This window comes from Syngnathoides biaculeatus, chromosome 18 (genome assembly GCF_019802595.1).
Source record: "Syngnathoides biaculeatus isolate LvHL_M chromosome 18, ASM1980259v1, whole genome shotgun sequence".
In the NCBI taxonomy this organism is placed as follows: domain Eukaryota; kingdom Metazoa; phylum Chordata; class Actinopteri; order Syngnathiformes; family Syngnathidae; genus Syngnathoides; species Syngnathoides biaculeatus.
Genome location: NC_084657.1, coordinates 10,560,065 through 10,586,105, shown reverse-complemented (window position 1 = coordinate 10,586,105; position 26,041 = coordinate 10,560,065). Strand labels below are relative to the sequence as shown.

The window sequence follows — 26,041 nt, the reverse complement described above, 5'->3', positions numbered from 1 at the left end:
ATGAGGGCAAACGGGATCAATGGAGCCATTTTAATGGAGGGTGAAAGTATTTGACGATAGGGGAAAAAAAAAAAAAACTGTTAGTGGGATTATGTATGGAATAGCAAATATGTCCCAAAGCGTTCTTCTTTTCACACGGACACGTGTGCAAAGTTCCTCATTGTTTGTCGGTACCGATACGCACTTACTATGCCTAAAACTTTGGCCCTTGAGTTGGGGGATCCCAAGTGAATCGGATGCAGTTTGGACTGATTCAACTCACCGATCGTGGGATTTAAATCACTGACAGCGTGTACGACCAATGTGCAATGGACCTTTCCGACCCGTCAATCGCTCGTTACAATAATAGCCAATCAGATAGTCGCATTGTCGCCCCTGCCGCCATGCTGTCCCACAAGCAATGCTGGTTGTCAGTAGCGTGCGCTTGGAAAAGTTAATGTTGCAAAGAAAATGGTCCTCAGATGCGCTTGGGGGATGTGCAATTCTGATGAAAGATATCCAGTCAGGTTGATTCGTTTTCCAAAGCCTAAAACGCAGTTGACCAAGTGTCTACGATGGATTAAGGCTTTGCAGAAGACAACTAAATGTGAACATTATCAACAAACACAAGGCTGTATGTTCGAAGACAAGTGAGGAAGAATTATCTTCTTTGAGTTTGATTGAATTATTATCAGTGCTTTATACACTACTGTGTGCTGTCACTTTGCTGTGAAGCGGCACAAGTGTCCTCCTAATGTTGATGCTTGTCATATCGTACTTTGTACGAGGAAAAATTCCCGTGAGCATGTAACATTTTGGCAACGATGATGACGCTTCACTTAGCGTATGAATATGTCAAGACTAGCGGCGATCAGAATAGCTGAAGCTATCATCGCGAACGGCTATTCTCAGCCACAAACTTATTTGGATGGCTGTGCTGCGTCGCCTCGTTGGGTCGACTCTAAAGTCCTCTGTAAACTGTCTGATTGCAAGACAAGATGCCATAAAGCGATTACACCAACATTTAAGTGCCGACACGATGCGGTATAGGTGACTCGTTGACTACTTGGCTAAACCACTAACGTGTCATGTTTGGATACACTTTCTCGTGCGATTGAATGCCAAAGTGTCTGGAAACGTTTGACTGTTACTCCAGATCGCCTCAATTCAACAAAACAATCACATTCCAAAAACGGCAACTCAAATGAATGTCATTGAGATTTGAGTAGACTCACGACAGCTGGCGGAACCCAAAAATTCAACGAACCCCCCGGATACACTACAAATAGTAATTGTACAACCTCTGCTTTTTGTCTTTTTAATTAAAAAAAAAAATATCCAGCCCATGACAACAAAAACATCGGGAGACAATCCAGCATCCGTAGTCGCACCTCGCAAGGGCTCAGCAGTCTTTTGTTGGTCGTCCACAGGCTGCCGGACAAAAGTGCTTCTCAGACACTCATGCACAAACATGCCGGCTCATTCTCAGAGCCATATATTTTCATCAGTTGCTATCTGATCCGTTATGCAGGACGAGACCGGGCAGATTGTCCCCACAGCTGCATAAGTATCACCGATCATATCAGGGAGCCACGGACCGTCCCATTATTAATATTCACACAATCTATCCAGAACAATGGGCCTTTCTTGGGCTCTTTTTTTTTCCAGTGGCCACTAATTGGATGTAATTACTCATCTACAAAACAAATGAGCGTGCTGAGGTTGCCTTGGAGACTAGATCAGGGGACCCAGCAGTGCGAATCATTCACAGGGCTTCATTTATACTGATAATTATCTCGCCTCCACAACCCCTCCGCCATTTTTCCCTCCTACCCTCAGCGAGGCAAAACTAGCTGAGAGGCGATGAGGAGTGGGCGGAGGGTGGGAGGGGGCGGGGGGTGTCCTGCAGTCATCTGTTTCTGACATCATCAGGGTGGCGCTCTCCAAGTGGATAAATGTCCTGCTCTGCTTGCCACTTTGCCAGGTGACTGCCTTTAAGGAGGAATCATCAACCTTGAAAGCACTGCGGCCCTTTTTGTTCCTCGCTAGTTGGAACACGAAACTAATCACGCTGATGATAAAATATAACAGCATCTACAACCAGCCGCTTTCCCCTGAGGACTTCAGCAAGTTGACTTTTCCAGCGTGTTCTGAAAGCTGCATCAGCAGACCCATTAGGAGCCGCCGTACTCTCCAAACTGATTGACGGGGCCTCTTAACGCGGGCACCGCAACCCCTACTTGTAATTTTGTCATATACCGCTGCAATCAGCGCTGATTGCAGATTCACCGTAAAGTTACATTTTGACCGCACGTTTTTTTTTCCTCTTGGCGTGCATGACTAATCAATCGGAGGAATATTATTATCCCAACTATGATTGATATACACTCACCGGTGACATTGGGTACACTTGCACAATCACATCCCATCCAAGAGTAGCAACAAACATTCATCATGTACAAAGACATTTATGCTCCCGTTGATGGCCACTGTTTGAGATATTTAAAAATACGATGATCATTACAACAGCAGAGTGGAGGAGTGATTGCTTCACAGTGGTGAAGAGTTCCTCGTCTCTATTTAAGATTCCTCCCACATCCCCAAAACACACATTTGGTTAATTGAAGAGTGTCCGTCGATTTGAATGCAAGTATTTAGGTTTTTTCTTTTTTTTTTCCTGTCTCCATGTGGACTGGAATTGGCTGGCGACCGGGCCAGAAGTCATCTGGGATCGTCTCCAGTTCACCCACCACCGCAATGAAGACAAGCACCATAGACAATGGATGGATTATTATTGTGGTCGCGCTTTACAGTGGTGTACAACTGCAAATATTGGACATTTCTTTTCGCGCTGGTTTTTCAGGGTTGGTTTTCCGCTTCAAAACCTCAAATCTCAAAATCCATTTTGCGGCAAACGACACCACATTGAATGTGTCAGTCGGAAGAAGATAAGATAGCAACAAAGAACAATTGGGTGGGGGGAGGGGACGACAATAGTCTCCCATATTTATGTCTCGGCATGTAGCTATTGGCCACGGCAAGGGCACAAATTATAATCTAGAGGAACCTGAGGGTAAGATAACAGTGACTGAGTGCATAGAACAAAAGACAAATAGTGCAAATAAAACATAAAACAAATCAATGGCTTACACGTCAACGGTCTCTGCCATAGAGGGGAAAAAGAAATTCTCCACTCCTCCTCAACCATCTATGTGTGACGTGCAAGCACTCATGGCTGACAATGAGGCACTCTAAATCGGCAGTGCCAGTTAGCTATCCGAAGGGAAAATGCAGTTTTTGTTGTGCAGGTATGGCTAGCTACTAAACTGCATGTCGCAATCACGTCCGATAACTGCTGAATGCGAGGGAACGTGCCCAAGTTCTTAAATCGGGAGCCAAGGGCAACTAAGGGCGGGGCCAAGGTGCGGAAAGGGGCCATAAATTAGCCACGCCCCAAGTGAAAAAAAGGTTTAAGACTCTGTCTCTGCAATTGAGCACTAGATAGTTCTCAGGCTGTGCACATATTTTCAGCAACTATTCTCAAACGTGGATAATGAATTTATAACAAAACTATATGAACTCACTTTACAGGGCGTGAGATAGCATATGGTAAAATAAACGCGTGTATCCACCTGTTGCCATTCAGGTAACAGAATAAATCGTGGCTTCCCCCGACAATATCAGCTTCGTGTTCAATTAGGAGGCCCGCATTTTAACCTTTCTGAGTAAGCCATAAGTAGCCCATTTACGAGTAAACGAGGACGAGATCAACATCATTTTTGGCGCCTGTATATTTTTGCTTTTTAAATAAAAAAGGACGCCTCGCGGCTGTGTAACGCTCATGTAAACGATTATTTGCACGCAGAGTTGATGGGCTTGTGCGGAGGCTCACCTGCGTATGTTCGCTTGTGACTATCAAGCAGCTCTGCTCCTTTCTGCGAGGAAGGCGCTCACTCCTCCGCCTTTGTCGCAGTGCCAGTCAGATTCCTTGGTGGCCATCAAACCACATCAGCCGACAAAAGATGTCAATAAACCTGACACGCTGCTTCTCAAATTAGCATTGTATTGTCGGGTTCCCGTAATTAGCTTTTCCATTTCCACCAATGTCATTTAAAAGCCCCGTGATATAAACTAACAGCTCTTTTTGCTGTCTTGCCTTGCTTTCACTTTCCATTTGAAATAATCTTTTCTGAACCAACGGCTGAGTAATTAACAGCACTAGACAGCCTTTTCAGAGAGCACAGACATTTCATAAATAATACATATTTAATGTCTTGTCATTTTATGTTCAGAGAAGCTTGGCTAATGAATTTTAACAGATGATTTCTTCTTGCATTTACTCACTCATACTCGTGCCCGTCTTTTGTTCCTACTCAGTTTATACCTTTTCTCCTTTCATAGCGCTATTTCCAGTAATGAGCAAACTCATCGGAGCTCCTGACTGATATTTAGCGGAAGAGGGAAATGTGTAACACTGCGTGCAGACTAGCTGCTGCCCACGCGGGCCCCACTAAACTGTTGGTAATGAACAGTGAAGGCGTCTGCGATATGTTCTGCTAGTGACGGAGAAAGTAAACCGAGAGGTGACAGCCATGAACCTCAGTCTCAGAATAGTTTCCGTCTTTCCGCTCATCTTCACGTGAACTCGTTTGGGATGCAAAGTCGCTTTTTCTTTTTACCAAAGGTTATTGGCCATGTACTGTAAAGCAGTGAGAGTTAGCGATTGCAAAAATGAAATTAGAGTATATACAAAGCTCATTATTGACGAGATTTTATTGAACAGATGTAGATTTCTTACAATAATGCCTAAAATGCTCTTTAATAAGTAGTAAGGAACCCCCACACCCCCCCAAAAAAAAATCTCTTTTTTGACATCACGTAATCAAATGTATCGTAAAAGTGCACCAGCTAGTTCAGCTAAATTGTCTCAGCACTAGTGTCGGTGTTACTGCGGAGTTTGTCAAAATTAAATTAAATTATTATGAAAAAAAAATCCCTGCAAATGTTTAACATTTTCAAACGAGCACTTCAGCAACATTCACAACGTCCCAAAGCTGGTGAGCTATTTTTATTTTTTTTATTTTTTTTAGAACCGGCCTGCAGGTTGTGAGCCTTGGGGGCAATCTTGTGCCCATGGGCTCCATTAAGGTGACCCCCCCCCGGTCTAAAGGATTAACTGTCAGCATTTTTCTTTTTTTTTTGATGATGCAATCGCAGAAGGGCACCTCTGATTCCACAGGAGAAAAGCCCAATGAAGGACTTAAATGGAACTTAGAAACAGAAATGGGACTTGTGACAGCAGTACTGCAGCAAGTTGTCTCAATTGTTGCTGCTCAGTTCAATATGCTTGCAGCCAATAAAAAAGATGAAAACAATCACAGAAAAAGACTGGAATGTACACACAAAATCACTTTTACTTTTATAGCGTGCAAATTCTTTGGCTTATCTTGTTTGGCACCAAAGCATGTCTGCTGGTGGAGCTAAAAGTTACTCAAATAGTGGGCCCATTTTCCCCACTAAATTAATTATGGAAGATTTGCAGAGCACAATATCGCTTGGACTTGAACGTCTGTCCGATATTAAACCAAATGTACCTCAGTCAGCTAATTAGCAAACTTCTGCTTGCCGCTGTTTATTTGTAGCAACCGCAGCGGCCCACGAGTGTTACAACTGCAGGGGGAGCAAGGGAGCAGAAAAACAAACAAGTGTCCTCGCTGTGCCACTGAACCTTCATCCGTGCTTCCTTTGAAGGGAGCGTGATGCATGCACACCCGGGAGGGCAAAGCCGCCACGTCCCAAATGGGATGTGCCCGTAACCTCTGAGCATCTGCTGCCCGCAGCTGCCGCAGCCGACGCTGCGCGGCAAAAGCGCAAAGGGACGTTTTGCCCTCTCCCCATGTGTCACAACTTTGTCTCAGCAAGCCTGCTCATGTTAAACCCGGGCAGCGAATACGTGGAGAGGGCTCCTGGCACCGGGCTTGAGCTCCGCGGATTAACGTGTGCATCAAATGGACCCCGGATTGATTGAGGCCACAACACAAAGCCATTCACGCCTCGAATTCTCGGAGCCAGCGTGGAGATCACAAAATTACTTGGGAGCAATTTCATGGAGATCATCTCCCAGGAATGACCCTCACATAAGTTCTCCCCCTTTTGTTCGAAGTAAGTTAGGGGAGGGGGGAATGCATACTACTACTAGTACTACTAATATAAGTCCTGTAACAAAGACGCAAGATTAATGCAAGGAGAATCTTGATTTATCATGAGAACGTCTAGATTTCATCATTAAATTTTTGTTTTGGCTCGTCCCGTCAGGGGTCGCCACGGCGTAACATCTCAGATGAACGCTCATATTTGTTTATAATGCCACGGTATTTTTGCAGTTGCCAACGCGGTCTCACGAGACTTCCTGTGGGTAAGCGAGCGCTGACACCTGAACGGCATTTTGCTGAACACTGGAGGTGAAGCCGAGATCTGAGGCCGACATTTGAGCTTAGCAGGAAGCTCCGAAGGGATCAAGAAAAGACTTAACAAAGCAGCCTGGGACCCGCCGGAACCTTCTTCATTCTTTGTATTTTGCCCTCCTTCTCTCCGACAACCCCAAAAGCAAAGGCGGTTTCTATAAATTTAATGGAGAGACAAAACATATTTCATTAGCTGAGGATCTAATAAATGCAGTGGGGAATATTTTCCTACGTGTGCATTAATATGCAACATCGTTAAATTGGAGTGTCCCAAATACTGTTAATATCCGTACTAATGTAGCTGTCGCTATTGATCGACATCAATGTCACGTGATCTCTTGTACGCGTTCCTGCTGTTTTGTCCAAGACGTAAAGTAGCCGACTTAAAATATTGAGGAAACAAAACACTTCCAACCTTTAAGAAAAATCACTGGCTGGAAAAAAACAAAAAAACAAGCTGCCCATAGGGAGAATGGGATGAGAGAAATGCAATACATTAACAAAGATATGATACGGAATAATGATCTGGTATTTACTGCACATGGTAATGGACCCTGTCCAAACCTTGCAGGATCGCACACCACAATAAACAAGCACCTCAAAAAGATCTTGAAGTGCCTACAAACACCTCCAGTTGCCTCAAGTTTGACCCTCCTTGAACGGCGTGGCAGAGTCCAAAACTTTTCTTGTTTTGCTCCCCAACGCTCATCTCGAGGGCGAGCGCTTCAAACACAGCTCGTCAAAACCATCCTTCTGTCAAAGATTGGTGAAGTGAGCATGCCGTCGTGTCGTCACCGGAGCGTCGGATCAAACGGCCCGTGTCGTGGACGCAAAATATTGTCAATCCAACAATATTCACTTATCAGTCTCCACACAGACATGACGAGGCACCGCCGGTTTATTTGAGATGTTGTATGTCGTTTAAAGCTTTCACGTCAGCTTTGGTTTTGGAGTGCGAGCAGATGAGCTTGTACACACTTGGGTCGAAAGCCGTGTTTTCGCCTAGCAAAAACCTTTCATCTTGCACGGCACCGTTTGAAACGGCAGAACCGGTGCCATGCGGGGATTCTTTGTCTTAGCTATATCGTAAAGACTTGATATCCCAGCGCCGAACTGTAGCTGCTGGGTGGGAACAGGCCTCAAAAAGCGGACTTGACTGTGGTGCTCTGTGGGAGCTCTAGGTGGAGTCAAAGCACAAAGAATCCACACGTACGGCACAGGTAAGAGTTGTGTCATTTGGTCAAAACTGGAGCCGAAACAAAAACAAAGACCAAAAAGAGATATTGCCACAAATGGGCACAGCAAGGGGTTACGCTGAATCACCGTGTTTTTCCCTCCCCCTCCCAAAAAAAAAAAGGAGGCACCTGGATGTGCTAAAACATGTTCCGAGTAGCGTGATCTCAAACACGGTAAGTCATGACATAGCTGCATCTACAAGTTTGGGCACAAGCCACTTTGGCTAATGGCCACTTCTTCCTGAAAGTTGAGCTCATATTGCATATATTCCATGATTGTCATTTGATGATCATACACCAAAAAATCCCCGACACTCTTAAGTAGTCCAGACCAAAAAAAAAAAAAAAAAAAAAAAAAAAAACACCCCATGATGTCACATTTTATCAGCCCTCTCCATAATGATACTGATGTCGCTTCCATTTGCAGCTGTCAGAAATAAACCGGGCGTGATGGCCGCCATCACGTCATTTACTTTCAGGCCGCCGCCAAACCCCAATCAACATTCCGGCTTCTTAATGACGTGCATTGCAATGATGGTTGCGCAAATGGTTTGTTTTGATGCGAAGGACGGTGCATCTCACACAGTAATGTTGATTTAAATGAAGTTTGAACCGCACGCGCACGCCGCCTTCGCTCGCTCGCTGCACTTTGGCGCCGTATATGACATTTACACATGGGAGTCGCCGAGCAGACAACATCCCAGCTGCAATTAAAAGCAATTTTCCGCCGTAAGCTTCTTACGGTACAGTATGTCCGCTTAGGGAAAGGGGCTCCTCACTTGTCTGCAGGCTGCGTGTTCAGTCAGGGGAGTGACTATTGACAGCTATCGAATGATCTACAGTTGTAAAGGTGGAAAAAGCAAGCCGTTTAAATGAAGCCGACAAGTCAATCGATGCTGCGTTAAACGCGAGGAGAAACTCTCGCACCGAATGAGAGAAACTTCCATCTGCTTTTCGGAGCTAGTCTCCTAGTTGATGTTCTACCAGCATATTTAAACAATATCATCTACATGAACGGTGTAATCGACCTAATGGACACCCGCATTTTATACGGTACTTTAAAAAGCAAACTATAAAAAAACCCAATTTTGTCAAGTTTGCGAAGCGTTTTGGCCTTTTCACGGCTTGTCTCCTTAGGACAGACATTAAAGTACGTTTTTGGCCTTTGCCAGATGATTCTCTTTTGTTCTATTCATAACATGGTGCATCTCCTAAATCAAGAAAAAAGTGACTTAGTCCTTTTGTTTTCTCGGTGTTGTCAATGTGCTCCCTTTCCTGTTCTACGAGTTGCTTTGGCACGTCCTCTACGTCGTAGATATTATTTATTGGATGCACCGGAACCACTCAAGTCATGGAGCTATTACTCGTATTATGGACAGGCTTCGGAAGTAACTGAATTAAAAAAAAAAAAAAAAAAAAAAAAAAATCGGTATAAAAAGAGACTTGAGCGTTTGACGTGAAATCCTGTTTTAGGGCCGTGAGGTTTGCCAATGGTGGAAAGGCCCTGAACGGGGCAAGCCGAAAGAAAACACAGGGGCACCCAGTAGTATTTCTACTTGCTAAATAACAGGGGGACTATACATCTATATATCTTAGCTGCTTATCCTCACAAGGGTCATGGTAGTGCTGGAGCCTATGCCGGCTGTCATCAGGCAGGAGGTGGGGTACACCCTGAACCGGTCGCCAGCCAATCGCAGGGCGCATGGAGACCGATAACAGTCGCACTCACAGTCACACCTCGGGGCAATTTAGAGTCTCCAATTTATGTTGCATGTTTTTGGGATGTGGGAGGAAACCGGAGTGGCCGGAGAAAACCCACCCAGGCACGGGAAAGACATGCAAACTCCACACAGGCGGAGCCGGAATCGAACGCTGGACTTTAGAACCGTGAGGCCAAAATTAACAGCTGCTCCACCGTGCCGCCATATATATAAAAAAGGAAATTGCGTCATGGTTAAAAACATTTTTAGTCATGACTGTGTCATTCACAGAATTATTTGGCATTGAGTGTGCACTCATCTGAGTAGCTGTTCTCCTCATCGTATAGTTGTTTTGCCCTATTATTATTATTTTTTTTACATTTGAGTCATACTACATAGAAAGCAGCCACACAACAGGTCCCCGTTATCAACGTGCAAATCGGTGTCTAACATGTCTTCATTGTGCAAATGGGCTGGGAACGGCCGGCCCGCTAGTTCCAGAATCTGTTGGCTTTTGTTTAGTTAAGAGCCGCCCTCGGTACACTTAAGCTCTTGTTAAGAAACAAGAGTCGCCTGCTCCCAAGCGGAGTGATGAGAAATCCAGTCGCAGTTTTTCATACAGATTTCAACAACGTTGCTTTCCCCTGCCAGCATAAAAGGGATGCCGTGGGAGCATGATCTCCAAAAATTAATATATTTTTTTGTAATTTTAAGAACGTGTGTACTATACTGTACATGCCACACTAGCGCATGGCTGCCTTCTGCTGTTTTCGTCAGCAGACTTGAGCTCACAAGTGGAGGACACAAACTAAGGCCAGGTACGAACACATCAGCAATGGCAGGAGGACATGGAAGCAGGCCCAACTTTTACTCCGAACACTACACAAACTAGTACCAAAAGCAGAGTTGGACATTTTGTGGACTTTTTTTTTGTTAAAAGGTGTCAAAACAATACAACAAGGGTAATGGACACAAATGGTTATCATCCCATCACAGACACGAAGATTACAGTGGAACGTCCCTCAGTTGAACACACTTGGAGCGCAACACAAAAATGTTTGTGGGGAGGGGGAATTCGGGAATTCGCTTTAAAGAAGCAAGCTCTAACGGCTGTCATGCATAAGGTCATCGGAGACCTACGCAATCTTGCGAGACTCCAGATTAGCAGAATATCGTCCATAAATCAAAAACTAACAAAACGAGAAGAACCGTTTGTGCACTAGAAAGTGGGATGCATTTGGTTTTTTTTTATGTGAAATGACCCACCTCTCAAGTACTCATTTGTCACTCGTCAAAATATAATATAAAAGTACTTTCCCATTTTGGGTATGACACTAATATGCCAAAATGACATATATACATTTATGGAGTGAATACATTGAACACAGCTGCACTTTCCTTTTCAATTGTGTTCGAGTTTAGGTTCCACTGTATTTCAAAACGAGTCTAACAATGGAATTTTCCCTTCCCTGGTGAGCTCCTTCAGTTTGGACCTTTTTTTATTTTTTCCTGACTGAAGCACATTGAAAAGTTGAATCCAGAAAACTTCTATCGTGACTAAATTAACTCCCGCATCGCACAATTTGAATTAATTGGAACCTTTTGTTTTTAAGGTCAAGAACATTTGTGTACAGATGACTTTTTTTTTTTAAACATTTTAATGTTGGGCAAATGAATTTGGTGACATTACGATGTTGGATTCATCAAATTAAATTCAGGTTATTTTTCCTCAGTCCCATGAAGTCACTTCAAGCCCCCCCCTAACCATTGGCCCTCCCTTCATTCTTTGTGTGATGAGAAGCGATCACGTCCGATATGTGTAGCGGTAGACTTTTAGCCAAATAAATGCACTTATCAGACCGGATTAGGACACAGAGAAACGTTTGTGAGAGCGCGCCGGGGGGTTGCGGGGGGGGGAGCTTGGGCGACTACGTCTATGGGAGCGAGCAGAGCAGAAGTCGGAGAGAGCAGCAGCCACACGGAACGTGGACAGAGCGTTTACCTGGCCCTGTGCTCTGTGGGTACGCCAAGTAGCCGCCTCTTCCACGGGCCCCCCTACCTGAGCCACGCGCTGCTACGACCGCCGCCGCCGCCACCGGTCCGTATGCCGTCGCTGGGAAGCCTGCGGGCGCACAGACACACACACACACACATGCATTATTTTCTTTGTATGGACGAGTGTATCCCAGAGCTATGGGAGATTGTTGACAACAGGACTGAGCTGCGGGATGAAACTCGCTGTCAGAGGCAGGGGTTCGTGTCAGTGCCATTCCTACCGGCAGATTCCAAAAACGCCGCTGACCCAAATGTCCACACGCGGCGTGAAAAACAGCCTGGAGCAACTCACTTAATATCGCGCAAGCGATTGTCTAATCAGCTTCAAAATATTTTACAGTTTTTTCCACTTCACTGGTAAGAAAAGGATCCTTTATTTGCGACTGAATGTTTCTTTCTTTATCAATTCACGTCGACAACATATCGTGAGATAGAAATAGGGACGATTGACTTGTGAATCGATGCTGCGTTAAACAGGTCCACAGTTCCCATAGAGCAGGGGTCGGGAACCTATGCCTCGCGAGCCATACCTGGCTCTTTAGGTGGTTGCATATAGCTCGCGGAGCCCTCATTCCTGTCATGCAGAGAAGGTTTGTCCTAGTGGGGTTGCTGTATTTGGGGTCAACGGTAGAGAGCAATGGAGAGTGTGGTAAAGAAATGGTGCAAACAGATGGCATAAGGTGTCTGGTGTTCTAAGCAAAAGAGGAGTCTCCGCTAGGATGAAGGGCAAAGTTTTTAAAAAAGTGGTGAGGCCGGCCATGATGTACGGATTAGAGACGGTGGCAACAGGAAGCAGAACTTGAGGTAGCAGAAATGAAGATGTTGAGGTTGTCGCTTGGAGTGAGCAGGTTGGATAGGATTGGAAATGAGCTCATTTGAGGGACGGCCAAAGTTGGATGTTTTGGAGACAAGGTTAGAGAGAGCAGACTCCGATGGTTTGGACATGTCCAGAGGTGAGAGAGTGAGGAAATTGGTAGGAGGGTGGTAAGGATGGAGCTACCGGGGAAGAGACCAAAGACAAGGTTGATGGATGTGGTGAGGGAGGACATGAAGACTGTGGGTGTAGGTGATAGGCGGTGACCCCGTACGGGACAAGCCGAAAGGAAAAGAAGAAGAAGAAGAAGGTTGTCGTAGTTAGGTGTGGGAGGCAACGCCTATGACATAGAGAAAGTTTGGCCTAGTGGGTTGCCGTTGTTTTTGCGTGGTAGTTGATGTCCAGAGGCGCAGAAGGGTCTAGCGCTGATTGTGTCGGAACAACTAATGATGGAAACGCTTTTGACAAAGGTCGCTCATAGAAAAAAAAAAAAAAATATGAGGCGCACCGAAGTTTTCAACAAGAATTGACGGCCTTAGAAGAGATGAAGGGTTCTGCTGTGTGTTGAAATTCACAGATGGAGAGTATGCCAAAGCATTCGGACTCGACGTTGCCAATCAACATTTTGCCAACTTCGCGTAAAGACAAGATAATCAAACGAATAAATTGTCAGCAAGAACTGTTCACCATCCTAGCAGCATGATGGAAAATCAAATTGAATTACGTTCACGATTCACGGATGGAAATCTCAACGCCTGCGTGAAGCTTAACCTGACGATGTACGAAACAGACTATCAAGTCATTAGCAAAACCAGGAAGCACAAGAAGTTGCATTAACGCCATTAACATCACAATGTTATCTAAAAGAATTCAGACACTTTATTGTACTCTAAAAGAGTTGGTTCTACATATAAAGGTTTAAAATATTTGTCATTTCTCTCTCAGTCGAAAAGGTTCCCGACCCCTGCCATAGAGGAAGTACATTTGCAGTAAAATTCACACAAGATTGTCGGTATGTAATATGTTGTAAAATATGTGTTTTGGTCCGACAGAGGTTGGGAAACTAATGAGAGCCAATTCAAGGGCTCGCTCAAAAATGTTGCTTCTGCAAAGACAATGATGGTCAATATGAATTACTATCATCATCCTGAGCACAATGTGGCAATTTCGTATACTTTATGTAGCTGCTGGAAAAGCAACATTTGAGAAACAGCCGTCAGTAATGCAGTGCAGTTCCACATCACTGCAAACTACAATAATAAACTTATTGTTTAATGAAATGAAAACAAAGCCTCGTTTTTTTGTTTTTTTTCCCCCGGAGAGGCCCATTTTTGAGATGGCGAGCGTATCGCACGTCACCCGGCGCGGCTGTACCTAATGAACGCCCAGTAGAAATGAACGACAGCAATTTCCAGTAATTAAGATATGAAATGGATAAGCGCATCGTCACGTCTCCCTTCAAAGCAGATCCCTGTCAAAGCGAAAAAAAAAATGTTCAAATTCTTACCCGCGACAAATCTGCGAATAAAGCGGCTTTAGGTAGGTTTGTAAATTGCACGTGGCTGATTAGATTAGTGGAATAACGCAGCTCTGGGGGGGTGTTTATGTCACTAGGCTTGTATGAAAGATTAACAACTAGCTGTGAGCTGCACGGCCGTGTGCGTGCGTGTGCGTGATAGCCCTACCTCTGGGCACAAACGTGCATTTTTGTTCTGGAGTGCCCCCGCCCCCTACCCACACCCAATTAATGGCAAAGTTCTGACAGCTTTCAATCAAACACTGGAACACACGAGGCAAAACATTGCGGCTTTTTTCGAGCTCATCAGGTGGGAGATCGTTTGTAGTTTTGTGGCGCGTGAACAGATGGAGACATCTGCCGTATGATTTGTCACGATGAACACATTCAAATCTGGCCTTTTGTTGCCTCGTATTTGAGCCCGTGAATGACGCCGTGAAGAACATTTCACTTTCACAAGTCGTCTATTGTTCCGATGTTTAGAGCGCCCTAATGACGTAAAGACATCAATAGGGTGTAAATATGAATGTGATTCTTTGGGATCTAATTATTCATAACAAATATCAGCCTGGTAATCAGCCTGTAATTAATCCGAAGCAGTATCAGCGAATTGTAATTACATTGTAGGGACTTAATGAACATAGTAGCAAGAGGTGGGTGACAGAAGCTGGTCCATGCCCAGGGCCCGGGCTCTTCTTTCAACACAGGAATGGCATGTCATTAGCACCGGTGATGAGATTCCTCACTCTGGGCTCCACGCCGTCGTCGCCTAATCAGCCTCCTAAAATTATCTCCACAGGATATGCTTGCCTCTCTTGCAAAGAAATGAGCTTGAAATCCTCTCAATTGGAGCGGTTGCTGATTTTTTTTCCAAATGAAGGTGCGCACGCCGCCCTCCTCCGAACGCGGCGACTCGGACGGGACGCGGTGGTTTTTCCCCCGAGCTGCCGAGGTGAGGGGAGAGGCAGCAGGTGACCTATTTCCGAGGCGGCCTCCGAGCGCGATTCCACGAAGAGGCGCTCGCACAAAAGAATGACGACGTGGGGGGTGGGGGGGGGGTAGACCAGCCAAAGAACACACAGATTTTCATTAGAGGGCCGAGAAGGAGGCAATTCACAAGTCGCTCGACGCAACGTGACCGTGACTGCGCGTGTTGGGTGCGAGATGGCGCCGCGCTGCGACCGGCAAGATGGCCGAGAAGAGAGAGAGAAATACAATTTTCACACGCGGCTCAGGAGAGAATAATGTAATAAAAGCGGCACGGCGAGTAAAGAAGTAAAACAATCATAAAAAGATAATCACAAAAAAGCCACGGAAATCTGCCACTTGAATGCCACTGAAACGGCTCAAAAGAGGACGTCCATCGCTTTTCACTTTTCCTAACGCACCCTTACATTGCTGCTTCCATGTCTATGCTGTACAGAACAATGTTTCAAGGCAGCCCCCACCCCATCCCCCCCGCCACTGTCACGACACCCCAATGGACTCACTGGCTTGGAAGTTAGTTGTGAGCAAAGTTGTGGTGAGAGATTAACTTTCCAGGATTAGGTGGGTTAATTAATAGATGGCTGCTGCTCATTGTTTTGTGCTCACGCTGTAAGAAGCCACCCAAGAGAAGCGCTGCGGCATTAAATCAATTTCATGGCCCTTTTATTACTGAGGAGATAAAGCCAATATTTAGCTTTCAATTCTTCACAATTATTGGGCCCCTGCTTTGCCACTTGAGTGGTTGCACTTGGCTGGGGACAAGGACACATCTGTTTATGAGCTGTGCGGGCCCGGGGGCCTTGGTGTCCGGACTCAGGGGAACCGTCCTCGGCTCTTTCTCTCCACCAGCCTCCCGGCGCAGAAATTCGGCAATCATCAGGAGTGTCACGGAAGTGAAGAAGAAGAAGAAGAAGAAGAAGAAGAAGAAAAAAAACAAGGGCCTAACTAAAAGACAGGAACAGTGTCAAATTTTAACAACCTTCTTTTCTACAAGTGAAATGTTTCCCTGCCAGGAGGAACGTGAAAAAGCCAAAGGAATATTTTCATTTATTAAACACGGCATCTGCTGCAATGGGAAAAAAACAACCTTTATGGCACTTCAGTGCACGGCATAGGTGGAGGAAGCAATGCAAATAGTGTACCATTAATCACTGGAACGAGGCGGGACAAAGTGAGCGCTTTGCTAATTTCATGTAAAATGGGAGAGCCGTAGCTGACAGAACAATGACTGAAATCTAATTAGCGCTTTTGCAATCAGGACTTGTTTAATAATGAGCATCATAAACAAATGGTAAATACGGCTAAAGAAGCACTGTAGGCTAATCAGAATGCACTCATCCAGAAATGAGTACGCGGAAGATGTGGTGCACGGGAACAAAGCAAGATTAGTTATGGCTGTCACAGTTCATCATGATTTGGAGCACGTGAGGATTAAAAAAAAAAAAAAAAAAACGTACATTGCCTCAATGTTCACGTTACTATCAGGAGTCAATGAATGTCTAAAACTTGTACTCTCGTGCGTTTTAGGGTACTTCCGCTTTTCAGTGATACTTCTTGCGCTAAAGGCTGTCTTAATTACATTTTTTTCCACATGTTTTTATATCTATATTTAAATGCTTTTAATCATGCAAAGGGCATTGACTCGCCTTGTGTATGAAATGCGCTATACAAATAAATTTACGTTGCTTTGCTGAAACGCTTTTCTGTCCGGCTGTATTTGAAACGCTCCTGTTCAATACCAAGAGCAAATTGCAAAACTGTAGATCCATTTTTTTGCATGCCCACGCAGTTGAATAGAACAGTTTAACAAAAACCAAACCAAAAGAATCACGTTATTGGCCCGGTAAAGTAAATAAATGTCATAAAATATTAATATTATGTACTCAAATATACTGTTATTACGTTATGGACTTTTGTAGATGTTGGCTCACAATGTTACAAATTTTCCCCATTTTGAAATGGAACGCAATACTAAATTACATGCGAGCAGCTCAGGGTGAAGTCCGCCTGTCGCCCGAAGTTAGCTGGGATAGGCTTTAGTAGTCCTGAGACACTTGTGAGGTTAAGCAGCATGGAAAATGGATGGATGGATTATGGGCTCGACTATTAAATTTTAGAATGCTTTTTTAAGTTATTTTTAATTTTTTAAAATCAGGCCAATAATGTAATAATCAATGTTGTTAGCCAAAAGTTATGCTACAAGTTTCGGACTTTTATTACATTACTGGACATTATTACGTTATGAGCTTCACTCAACAAAGTCAACATAAAGTCAACATTTATTACTATTAATTAATGAATAATTATATTACAGTTGTAACTATAAGAATTACAATTGATAGCTTCCCTTTCAAAGAGGTTGCGCTCATTTATGTTGAGCGCGGTACACAAAAAACACAAAAATTTGACGGGAATTACAGATATACAACCGAAATAGAAAGGCGTAATGTAAGCCAATAAACGGCTGACTAAACGTAATTATGTTTTATTATTGGTGACATCATGTGAGTGACTCGGCGCTGCAGCGTCGGGGTCCTACACTAAAAGGTTTATTGAAGAGCAACTCATTTTTATGGTTTGAAAACGACAGTGATGGAGAGCCAGTGTCAAAGCCCCTCTTGACGTTCTCATGAACAACTCGCAGGGAGTCCATAAATACCAAAGGTAGCCGGCCGGCTGCTACTTTACAGAAAGTGCACGTCAATCAGGAACGCCGCGTGGATTTTTAGGTTTGGGAAAAAAAAAAAAAAAAAAAAGGAGAGGAATGGCCTGGTACACAACCAAAGTCTAATGTGTTATTTAGCGGCAGGCATTTATGACCTATGCTGAAAACAACCTCGGTGACATCATTTTCTGATGATTCCAAATACGTCCACCGAAAACCTTCACAGGCTAATGAGAAACAAACCCATATTTATGCTTAAAAAAAAAAACAGTTCTGAAGATACGGGGTTTCATGTTCTCCCCGTGCCTGTATGGGTTTTCTCTGGGTGGGCACTCCGGTTTTCTCCCACATCCCTAAAAACATGCAACATTAATTGGAGACTCTAAATTGCCCATAGGTGACAGAGGAATTTAAGGTGGAGGTGGGACTGCATCAGGGATCAGCTCTGAGCCCCTTCCTGTTTGCAGTGGTAATGGATAGGCTGACAGATGAGGTTAGACTGGAATCCCCTTGGACCATGATGTTCGCAGATGATATTGTCATATGCAGTGAAAGCAGGGAGCATGCAGAGGAACAATTGGAAAGATGGAGACATGCACTGGAAAGGAGAGGAATGAAGATTAGCCGAAGTAAAACAGAATATATGTGCGTGAATGAGAGAGGCGGAGGAGGAAGAGTGAAGCTTTAGGGAGAAGAGATGGCGAGGGTGGGTGACTTCAAATACTTGGGGACAACAATACAGAGCAATGGAGAGTGTGGTCAGGAAGTGAAGAAACGGGTCCAAGCAGGTTGGAACAGCTGGCGAAAGGTGTCTGGTGTGTTATGTGACAGAAGAGTGTCTGCTAGGATGAAGGGCAAAGTTTACAAAACAGTGGTGAGGCCGGCCATGATGTACGGATTAGAGACGGTGGCACTGAAGAAACAACAGGAAGCTGAACTGGAGGTGGCAGAAATGAAGATGTTGAGGTTCTCGCTCGGAGTGACCAGGTTGGATAGGATTAGAAATGAGCTCATTCGAGGGACGGCCAAAGCTGGATGTTTTGGAGACAAGATTCGAGAGAGCAGACTTCGATGGTTTGGACATGTTCAGAGGCGAGAGAGTGAGTATATTGGTAGAAGGATGCTGAGGATGGCGCTCCCAGGCAAAAGAGCGAGAGGAAGACCAAAGAGAAGGTTTATGGATGTGGTGAGGGAAGACATGAGGGCAGTTGGGGTTAGAGAGGAAGATGCAGGAGATAGGCTAAGATGGCAAAAGATGACACGCTGTGGCGACCCCTAACGGGACAAGCCGAAAGGAAAAGAAGAAGAAATTGCCCATAGGTGTGATTGCGAGTGCGACTGTTGTCTGTCTCCGTGTGCCCTGCGATGGGCTGGCAACCAGTTCAGGGTGTGCGCCGCCTCCTGCCCAATGATAGCTGGGATTGGCTCCGGCACTACCGCCACTCTCGTGAGGATAAGCGGCTCGGAAAATGGATGGATGGAATTCGAGTGTATTGTACAACCTCCAATCCCCAAACATAATCATAACAAACAAACATAATAATAGTTGGTTGAACTCTTGGCGATATTTTGGCCCGCTAGAAGAAAAATATGACCTTTCTTAACAGGGGTTGCAAATTTGAGGTTTAATATAATTGAAAATTTTAAGTCCATTTTAAGTCCAGAGTATCATTTTCTGAAAGTATTTTTCTCTCTGCAAAATTTTATTTGGTCCAGAGAGGGTTAACAGTGTCAGAAAGATTGGTGGAAAATTCCACAGCGTCACACAAAAAGGTAAAAAAAAAAAAAAAAAAAAAAAAAAAAAAAACCCACACAAAAGGTGATTGTGATCATTGGCACCGCTAATGTAGCTAAGCATTACAAAAATATGAGCTATTGTCATCATAAAGCAAGGCAGTTGCACACCACCGCAAACAGCAGCTGAAACCAACAGTCAACATCCTTTGAACTAAAACTGAGCAGAGTGAAAAACAGGACCAAAACTGTCACTCTATAGTACACAGCCGATATCCATATCCTTCCCTCATTCCCCGCTCAAAGCCTGAAGCCAAAGTAAAAATTCATTTGGCAAAGCAGTGAAAGGTCAGACGCACATAGCAGCACAAAGTACACTTTGTGCACATACAACTCAGTATTCGTGACAATGACAGCAGGCTTTACGGCCAAAACGTTTTTCCTTCCGGGCAGGCGCCGTCTCTTCTTGCCAGCGCATGAATTTGCCAGTCCGTGTGTAGCGCAGCGAGCGGCAGGCTTGGTCGCCGGTGATCAAAGCGTTTCTGGTGTCAAGACTTTTCTGGATGTTTTGCTGCCTGTCTAAACAGACTCCAAGTCCGTTGCTTTGTTTTCCAAAGCGCCAGAGCTTTTCGTGTCAAAATGTGAAAATGAGGTGATTGATGACATGGCCGCTCAAGTCAGCATTTCACGCCGTACTTAGATTAAAAAGTATAGCTGTGCGATACAAATCGCCTCAAAGGGCGATGAAACAATGTCATCGAATTTACTTATTCCCACGCACAAAAGGGCAAGGGTGAAATGTAATGTTTCGATTGGGCGTTTTTTTTTTTTTTTTTTTAGCAGGGGTCTATGGGGGAAAAAAAATATATATATGTTGGGGATAGCTGAGTTTCAGGAAGTAATCAGGTTTTGGTGAAAATCCAGATTAAAATGAGTCATAATGGAATCATTCCCAACCTTATGATGTCATCCATCCACTAAATTGCAAAAGAAAAGTTGTGACATTTGTTAGCATTTTGGCAGTTTTTCGAGTTCAGTCCGTCCGTAGCAGCAGACAAAGAGAAAATGTGTCTCCTTTTGTTGACCCTTCTAACCACTGCTCTTCTAGGTAGCTTTCCACTCTTTGTCCTCAGACACCTCACGATGCAAACTGGCTTCCTTATGCATCAATACAGTTCTCCTTTTGTGCCGTGACAATAGCTTGACTGATGTTAATGTAATCGGCACTGTTCTTTTGGCCCAAAACTGCCAGCAGCAGCTCAGCCGTCATTGACAATGGAACTCCATCGGTCACGGAGCACTCCGCGTGCTTCTGCTTTAGGAAGACTGTCAACGGTCTAACACATCGGGCGAGCTCGGGGACAGCTGGGATTTCTGTGCAGGCTCTATGGATCAAGTAGCCTCTGGCTGGGTCTTGACAGCTGGCTGAAAGAGATGGAGGAAGGCTTGGCCACACTATTAACCACAATTACTCGTTAGCATCTGGATTGCTGCTACTCGTGCTTTTTACTCACAGTGGTGCGAGTGCACCGCGGCAGCGATGCATTCACGGCTCGACAAACTTGACCTGTGCCGGCCAAAATGCAGACTGATTGAGCTCACGGCCGCAGTTAGATGACAAGACATCGAGGGAGCGCTGTGAGTTTTGCCAGCGTGCTGTGAGACCAACTCCGACGGGAAGGCGCACTTTTATTAGCGCAGTCTCGGAGCTTTCGCCACATTTAGCAACGTCTTGGCAGCGCAGTGAACCAGCGCGAGCTCGCCGTCTGAGGGCTCATATGTCCGGCCCGAATTGACGCTCAGGGCTCCGGCATCGGCATCGCTTAACCGCCTCGCGCGTAATGGCGTTTGCCTGAAAAGTTCAAAAAGTTGAAAATATTTCCACTTACATACTTTCAGTATCGTGCAAAGGTGGAGACCATCTAACTCGCGGAAGGCATCTGAATGGGTTGTGCATTCAAAACCATAAAAAAAAAAAAAACTTTCATACAAATATCAGATTAGTACCTGCCTGTCAGCGCCAGTCAAAACTGCTATTTTTGCAAAGGGAGTTTTGTTTTTTAATCCCCTCCCTCCAATGCAGCTACTGTTACGTTTGTCAAAAGTCAAGAGAGCTTTGTAGTATGCGTCGTGTTTTTCACAATTTTCACACGTGTGCCTGGTCACAGAGCAATATTTTGATTTTACCTACCAGCTTTGTGCAGAAACACGAACCCCACACGTCCAAACCGAGAAGGGGGCAAAAAACCCCCCAAAAACTCTTTCACTTTCACTTTTAGCATGTTCACGTTGTTCTTGCGAAATTCATTGTCATCTGAGTCGATATTAGCATGAAGTAAGATGAAATTTGACACTCCAAGTTTGAGGTGTGAAAATGCAACAAGGCCAGCGTAGGAAACGTCGGTCGACCACAGCAGCACGAGTCCAAAAATAAGCCTTCCTCTCATCTCCATATTTGTGCTCACAGTTGAGTAAAAAAAAAAAAATGTAAGAAATTTCGAAATAGTGGCGACATTAGCATTGCGATCTTTGGAGAAGTATATTTTTTAAATCCTTCCATTCTAAACGTGCTGACTGACACAACGATTGTCTTTTTTGTGACATTGTCATAACTGCATTGTAGATGATATCATAAACAAGATGAATGGGCTGCATATGTCAACTCGGGACATGTTAGAAAAGTCCCTTTTCTGCTTTGTTTCCAATTAATCATACAACTTTCAGGGATTATTGATCTCTACTCGAGTAGCCAACACTATTGATTAGAAATGATAGACAAACAACGACAAATCCACCAAATGGAGCGTACAGGTGATGCGAGTGATTTTTTTTGTTTTTGTTCAGAGATGGAAGCTGGTGATCGGTGAAACAAGTCTTTCAAGCGTGCCGCTCCGGTCCATTTCGGAGGCCAGAAAGATGGAGTGAGACGGATGAAGTGTGAGCAGCGGAGACGGGAAGAACAGATGAACAGAGGAGGCCAACAGACATATCAGTGGCCAAGGAAGACAAAGAGTGGAAATGACACAAAAAATAAGGCCGGAACACCAGTGTCCAATACACTTTGGTGGAATTCTCCAAGGCGGCGGATAAAAATAGCCACAGCACCATTAGAGCGCAGTATTTAACGCACCATTAAATACACGCATGTGTTTTACAGTACTACCCTGGGAAAAGGTCAGAGAATGGCTGGAATAACTAGAAATGTATAGTTAGAGTCAATCACAACGGATCCCACTGGGCATCCTCCATTTACAGTAGAGCCTCGGTTCTCGAGCACAATCCGTTCTAGAAGGCGCTCCGAAAACCGATTTGTTCGAAAAGCGAATCAACCGCCGTGCCCGTTCTGTTATTTCCGGGTTTGTTTTGGCGGGTGGGAATTCACAACAAAGAGAGTCGTGGGTCAACTGGTCGGGGCCGCGCGCGTTCTGTTATTTCCGGGTTTTGTTGGGGACGTTCGAGTGCCGATTTTCGTTCGAAAACAGAAGCAGAAAAACCGAGGCTGTACTGTATTTCTGATACTCTATCAGTACAAGCTTTTATTAATCATACTTGGGAATGGGATTGGGTGTAAGAGAATAAATGCCACGCAAAGAAAGTGATGGCCCTTTGAGAATGTTGAGACAAATCTAAAAAACGTGTAGTTCATCCAAATAAAAGGCTGAACTGTGTTCTACGCGCATAAAATGCAATGGGATAAAATAATGCAGCTATCAAATGTTGCATTGCGGTGGTGATTGTGACGGATGCTTTTGTCAGTAGTATTTTTGGTGTAGATTTGTTTGCAAATGCAGTAATGCGCCATCATATTGGAGCATATTTCATCCAGTAGCTTCATATATTTCCCTGTCAGTGTATGACAGTAAGAGGGACAAGCAAGCAGAAATAAGTCTGTTGATAAGTCACAGCGGAAGCGTCGAAGCACACTGCCGCCTCTTCACAGGAGGAGGAGGGCATCCTGTCACACTGGGGAAACCATGACACCACTTCACATTGTGTCCCATTTAGAACCCCAGATAGCGTACAGAGAAACACACGGAGACAAATTAACAAAACAAAAGAACAATTATGTATATAACAAAAAAAAAAGGGCCACCTAGCAAGGAATCTTTTCATCTGCAGACTGACAAGTATCCCATTGTTGTCATCTCTCAGCGCTACTTTGTTGTTGCTGAAAGCATCTCGGGTTCGTCGCTATCAAAGGCATAAATCACAGAACTGAAGAGAGCCAGGTGGCTTTCATATGAACTGCCGCACAGATGCTCTCGTCTCACCTTTCCTCCGAGCGCCGCACGCCGAAACATGCGCCCGGCGGAGAACGGCAGACGCAGCCGGCGAGGGAGACAAAGAACATTTACACGCCATCTAATAATTCAATTATAAGCGGGCTAATCCAATGTGAATATTATTGCAAATCTTGTGTAAACACCTTCACCGGGTTATCTTCATCACGTTCGAGTCCTAATCGGAGAGAGCAGAACTTGATTAAGATAGCCGGGGTGCTTGTCAGTCAGTGAAATTAACCTTGCTATGTGTTTGTCTGCTTTCTGTCTCTTTGGATTCGACGCACGCAGCTCAACGCGCTCACACGGCCGGCAGGAGGACACGCTGAGGATAAAGTGCGACTAAAAAAAACGCAAATCGAGCATTGGATGACACGAGGTACGCCACCCCAATCTCGTGAGAGCCATCGCAAGAGCTGCATCGAAGATAAAATAACGCTCACTTTTTGACACTAACTCTAAAGATGCATCTGTCAGCTCTAGTGCTGTTTTAATCCAGTTTACTCCCCCCCTCTCCCCCATGTCTTGAGTTATGAATGGTTCACTAAAATTGTTATGGAAATAAATTTTCAGGGAAATATCGTGAATTCACGCAGTATGTCAGTCGAAATCTACACGTAGCGCTCACTTGTGCGTATTCGCACGCGTCACCTTTGTCAGGGTTTTTGTAGATTGTTGCCAGAAAATAGCCCTCAGCGTGATCCCCCCCCCCCCTCCAAGAAAGTGAAACGTGGAATTGGCTGCGCTATTAAGAGACGCTGGAAAGCGTCGCTGTTGCGGCGGCTTCTGCTGAGCTGTGGCTAGTCGGTGCGGCTGCACGTCACCATGTGCGGTATTTATTGAATTGGTTCTTTTGAAGAGATGTAAATGCTGGGGAGTTCCATTTAAGAAATGCAGCAGGAAAGATAATTCATAAATGTACTCAACTGCGCGTGTGTGACTTTTTGGGCTTAATTTGTACTCATAGGATCAGTTTTTATTCTTTAATTGATTATCTCCAGTGCTGGTTTACAAAATGTAAAAAAAAAAACAATAAAATTGGGGTGTGTTTCCTTGTGTACTACTAATATGTCATCTCTTTCAGTCTGTCAATATAAAAGCAGGTGCAGTTTGAAAAATCTATTTCTTACTTTTTGCGATGTGCACTGGTGCCAAATGAGGTGGTGATAACTCACTTTATAATCCATACTGGATAAATAAAATCAAAATTTAAAAAATATTTGAGCCATCTATAGTACTGCAATGCAACTTTGTTTTTGTTTTTTTGCCACGGATGAGGTCTGTGCACTACTGAGAGTCATTCTGGATATCTGTCTAATAGCTTTTGACAAACACCTGTTATTTTTCCGACGCTCACATCTGCTTGACTGCGATTCCACCGCAATAAAACTTTTTTATTTTTACCCGTCTGTAGCCCTAATCTCCCAATATTGCACCCATATAACACATAGATGTAGGTAACAGTTACATTCTTAAGGTAATAGCAGTTTATCACACGGTAGAAACGGCTGCACGTGTAATGAGTTTCAGGCAAGCCACAAAAGCAACTTTTAGACGCAGCTCATGAAATGCTGCAGCGTTCTTCACGATAAGTGTGTAATATATTGAGGACAACAAAATGAAGAAGGAAAAAAAGAGCTTCTCAATCTTAATTTACTCCGAAAAGTCTGTTTAAATCAATTTATGGCTATTTTTCCATCGCATGATTCACACAAGCGTGGTTAATTGTATCATCGTGAACGTTTAAACTAAGCGATTTCGTGTGTCGGTGTGAGTTTATTTATCACGTGACGTGCATGCCACCTGGGCGTTTTCGCGTAAGGAAAGCATTTACGACTTTGCTGTCTGTGATTGGAAATAGAAAAAGTCAATTACAGAGGAGTAGAGCACCGGAGCCTGGCAAAATAAATAAATAAATAAATACAAAAAAAAAAAAACAAAAAACGGGGTTTATGGCAGTAATTGTGCCTGAAATGTTATACCTTTACACAGGTGAAATCGGAAATGGGAATCCTCCCCGGTGCACAAAAAAAACATGCTACTGAGGAACTACTGTGTCCTTTCACAAGACCCGACCAGTTATTTACAGGCTTAAGTTTGGCGGACAAGCTTGAATGGCGATGTATAGATTACTAAGCATGCTGAATCTCTGCCGGTGCGGTCTCGAGGGATCCAACCAAAGAAATTGTGAGGCTGTTCTCCCCGAGGTCAAATGTGAGGCCAGGGTGAACTGCAGCGCATCCTCGCCGGAGCTTGTAAGGAACGCAGTGAATTGCCGAAGGAACGAGACGAGAAGGCTTGACCTGCAGCTTTTCAAGTGTCGACCAATTTCCACACTAAAATGTCATCTGTCACGCCGAATCGGGACTGCTGACTGCAGGATATCTAAAACGACAAAATACCTTCGTCTTTGCTTAATGCTAACATGTTTCCATGTGCATGCACAAGCAGCCAACACCGTAACTTCTACTAACGGCCCAGGCTAAACTTGGCTCCTCCCCATCATACAGGTACGTATACATCGGGGATGCTCAATGCGTCAATGCAATATTCTGCATTGTGTGCAAAAAAGTCCGATGCAAATTGAAAGTATAACATCCAGCTATTCAGTT

The 26,041-nt window shown here is 44.4% G+C and overlaps 1 protein-coding gene and 1 long non-coding RNA gene across 12 annotated transcripts in view; one reads left to right on the top strand and one right to left on the bottom strand.

The window, feature by feature from the left end:
• LOC133491387 (RNA-binding protein Musashi homolog 2) overlaps positions 1-26,041 on the bottom strand; it is a 213,472-nt gene that overhangs the window by 16,843 nt on the left and 170,588 nt on the right. For 7 of the 11 annotated variants that reach the window (XM_061802422.1, XM_061802424.1, XM_061802418.1 and 4 more), the window contains one exon: positions 11,381-11,500. In XM_061802422.1, coding sequence (XP_061658406.1) covers positions 11,381-11,500 — 120 coding nt within the window. The remainder of the gene's footprint in view (positions 1-11,380; positions 11,501-26,041) is intronic. The other 4 variants (XM_061802426.1, XM_061802421.1, XM_061802423.1 and 1 more) reach the window with 1 other exon arrangement.
• LOC133491388 (uncharacterized) lies at positions 11,336-24,567 on the top strand. Its single transcript, XR_009792399.1, has 3 exons — positions 11,336-11,476; positions 21,994-22,323; positions 23,721-24,567. It is a non-coding gene; the product is annotated as an uncharacterized LOC133491388 (long non-coding RNA).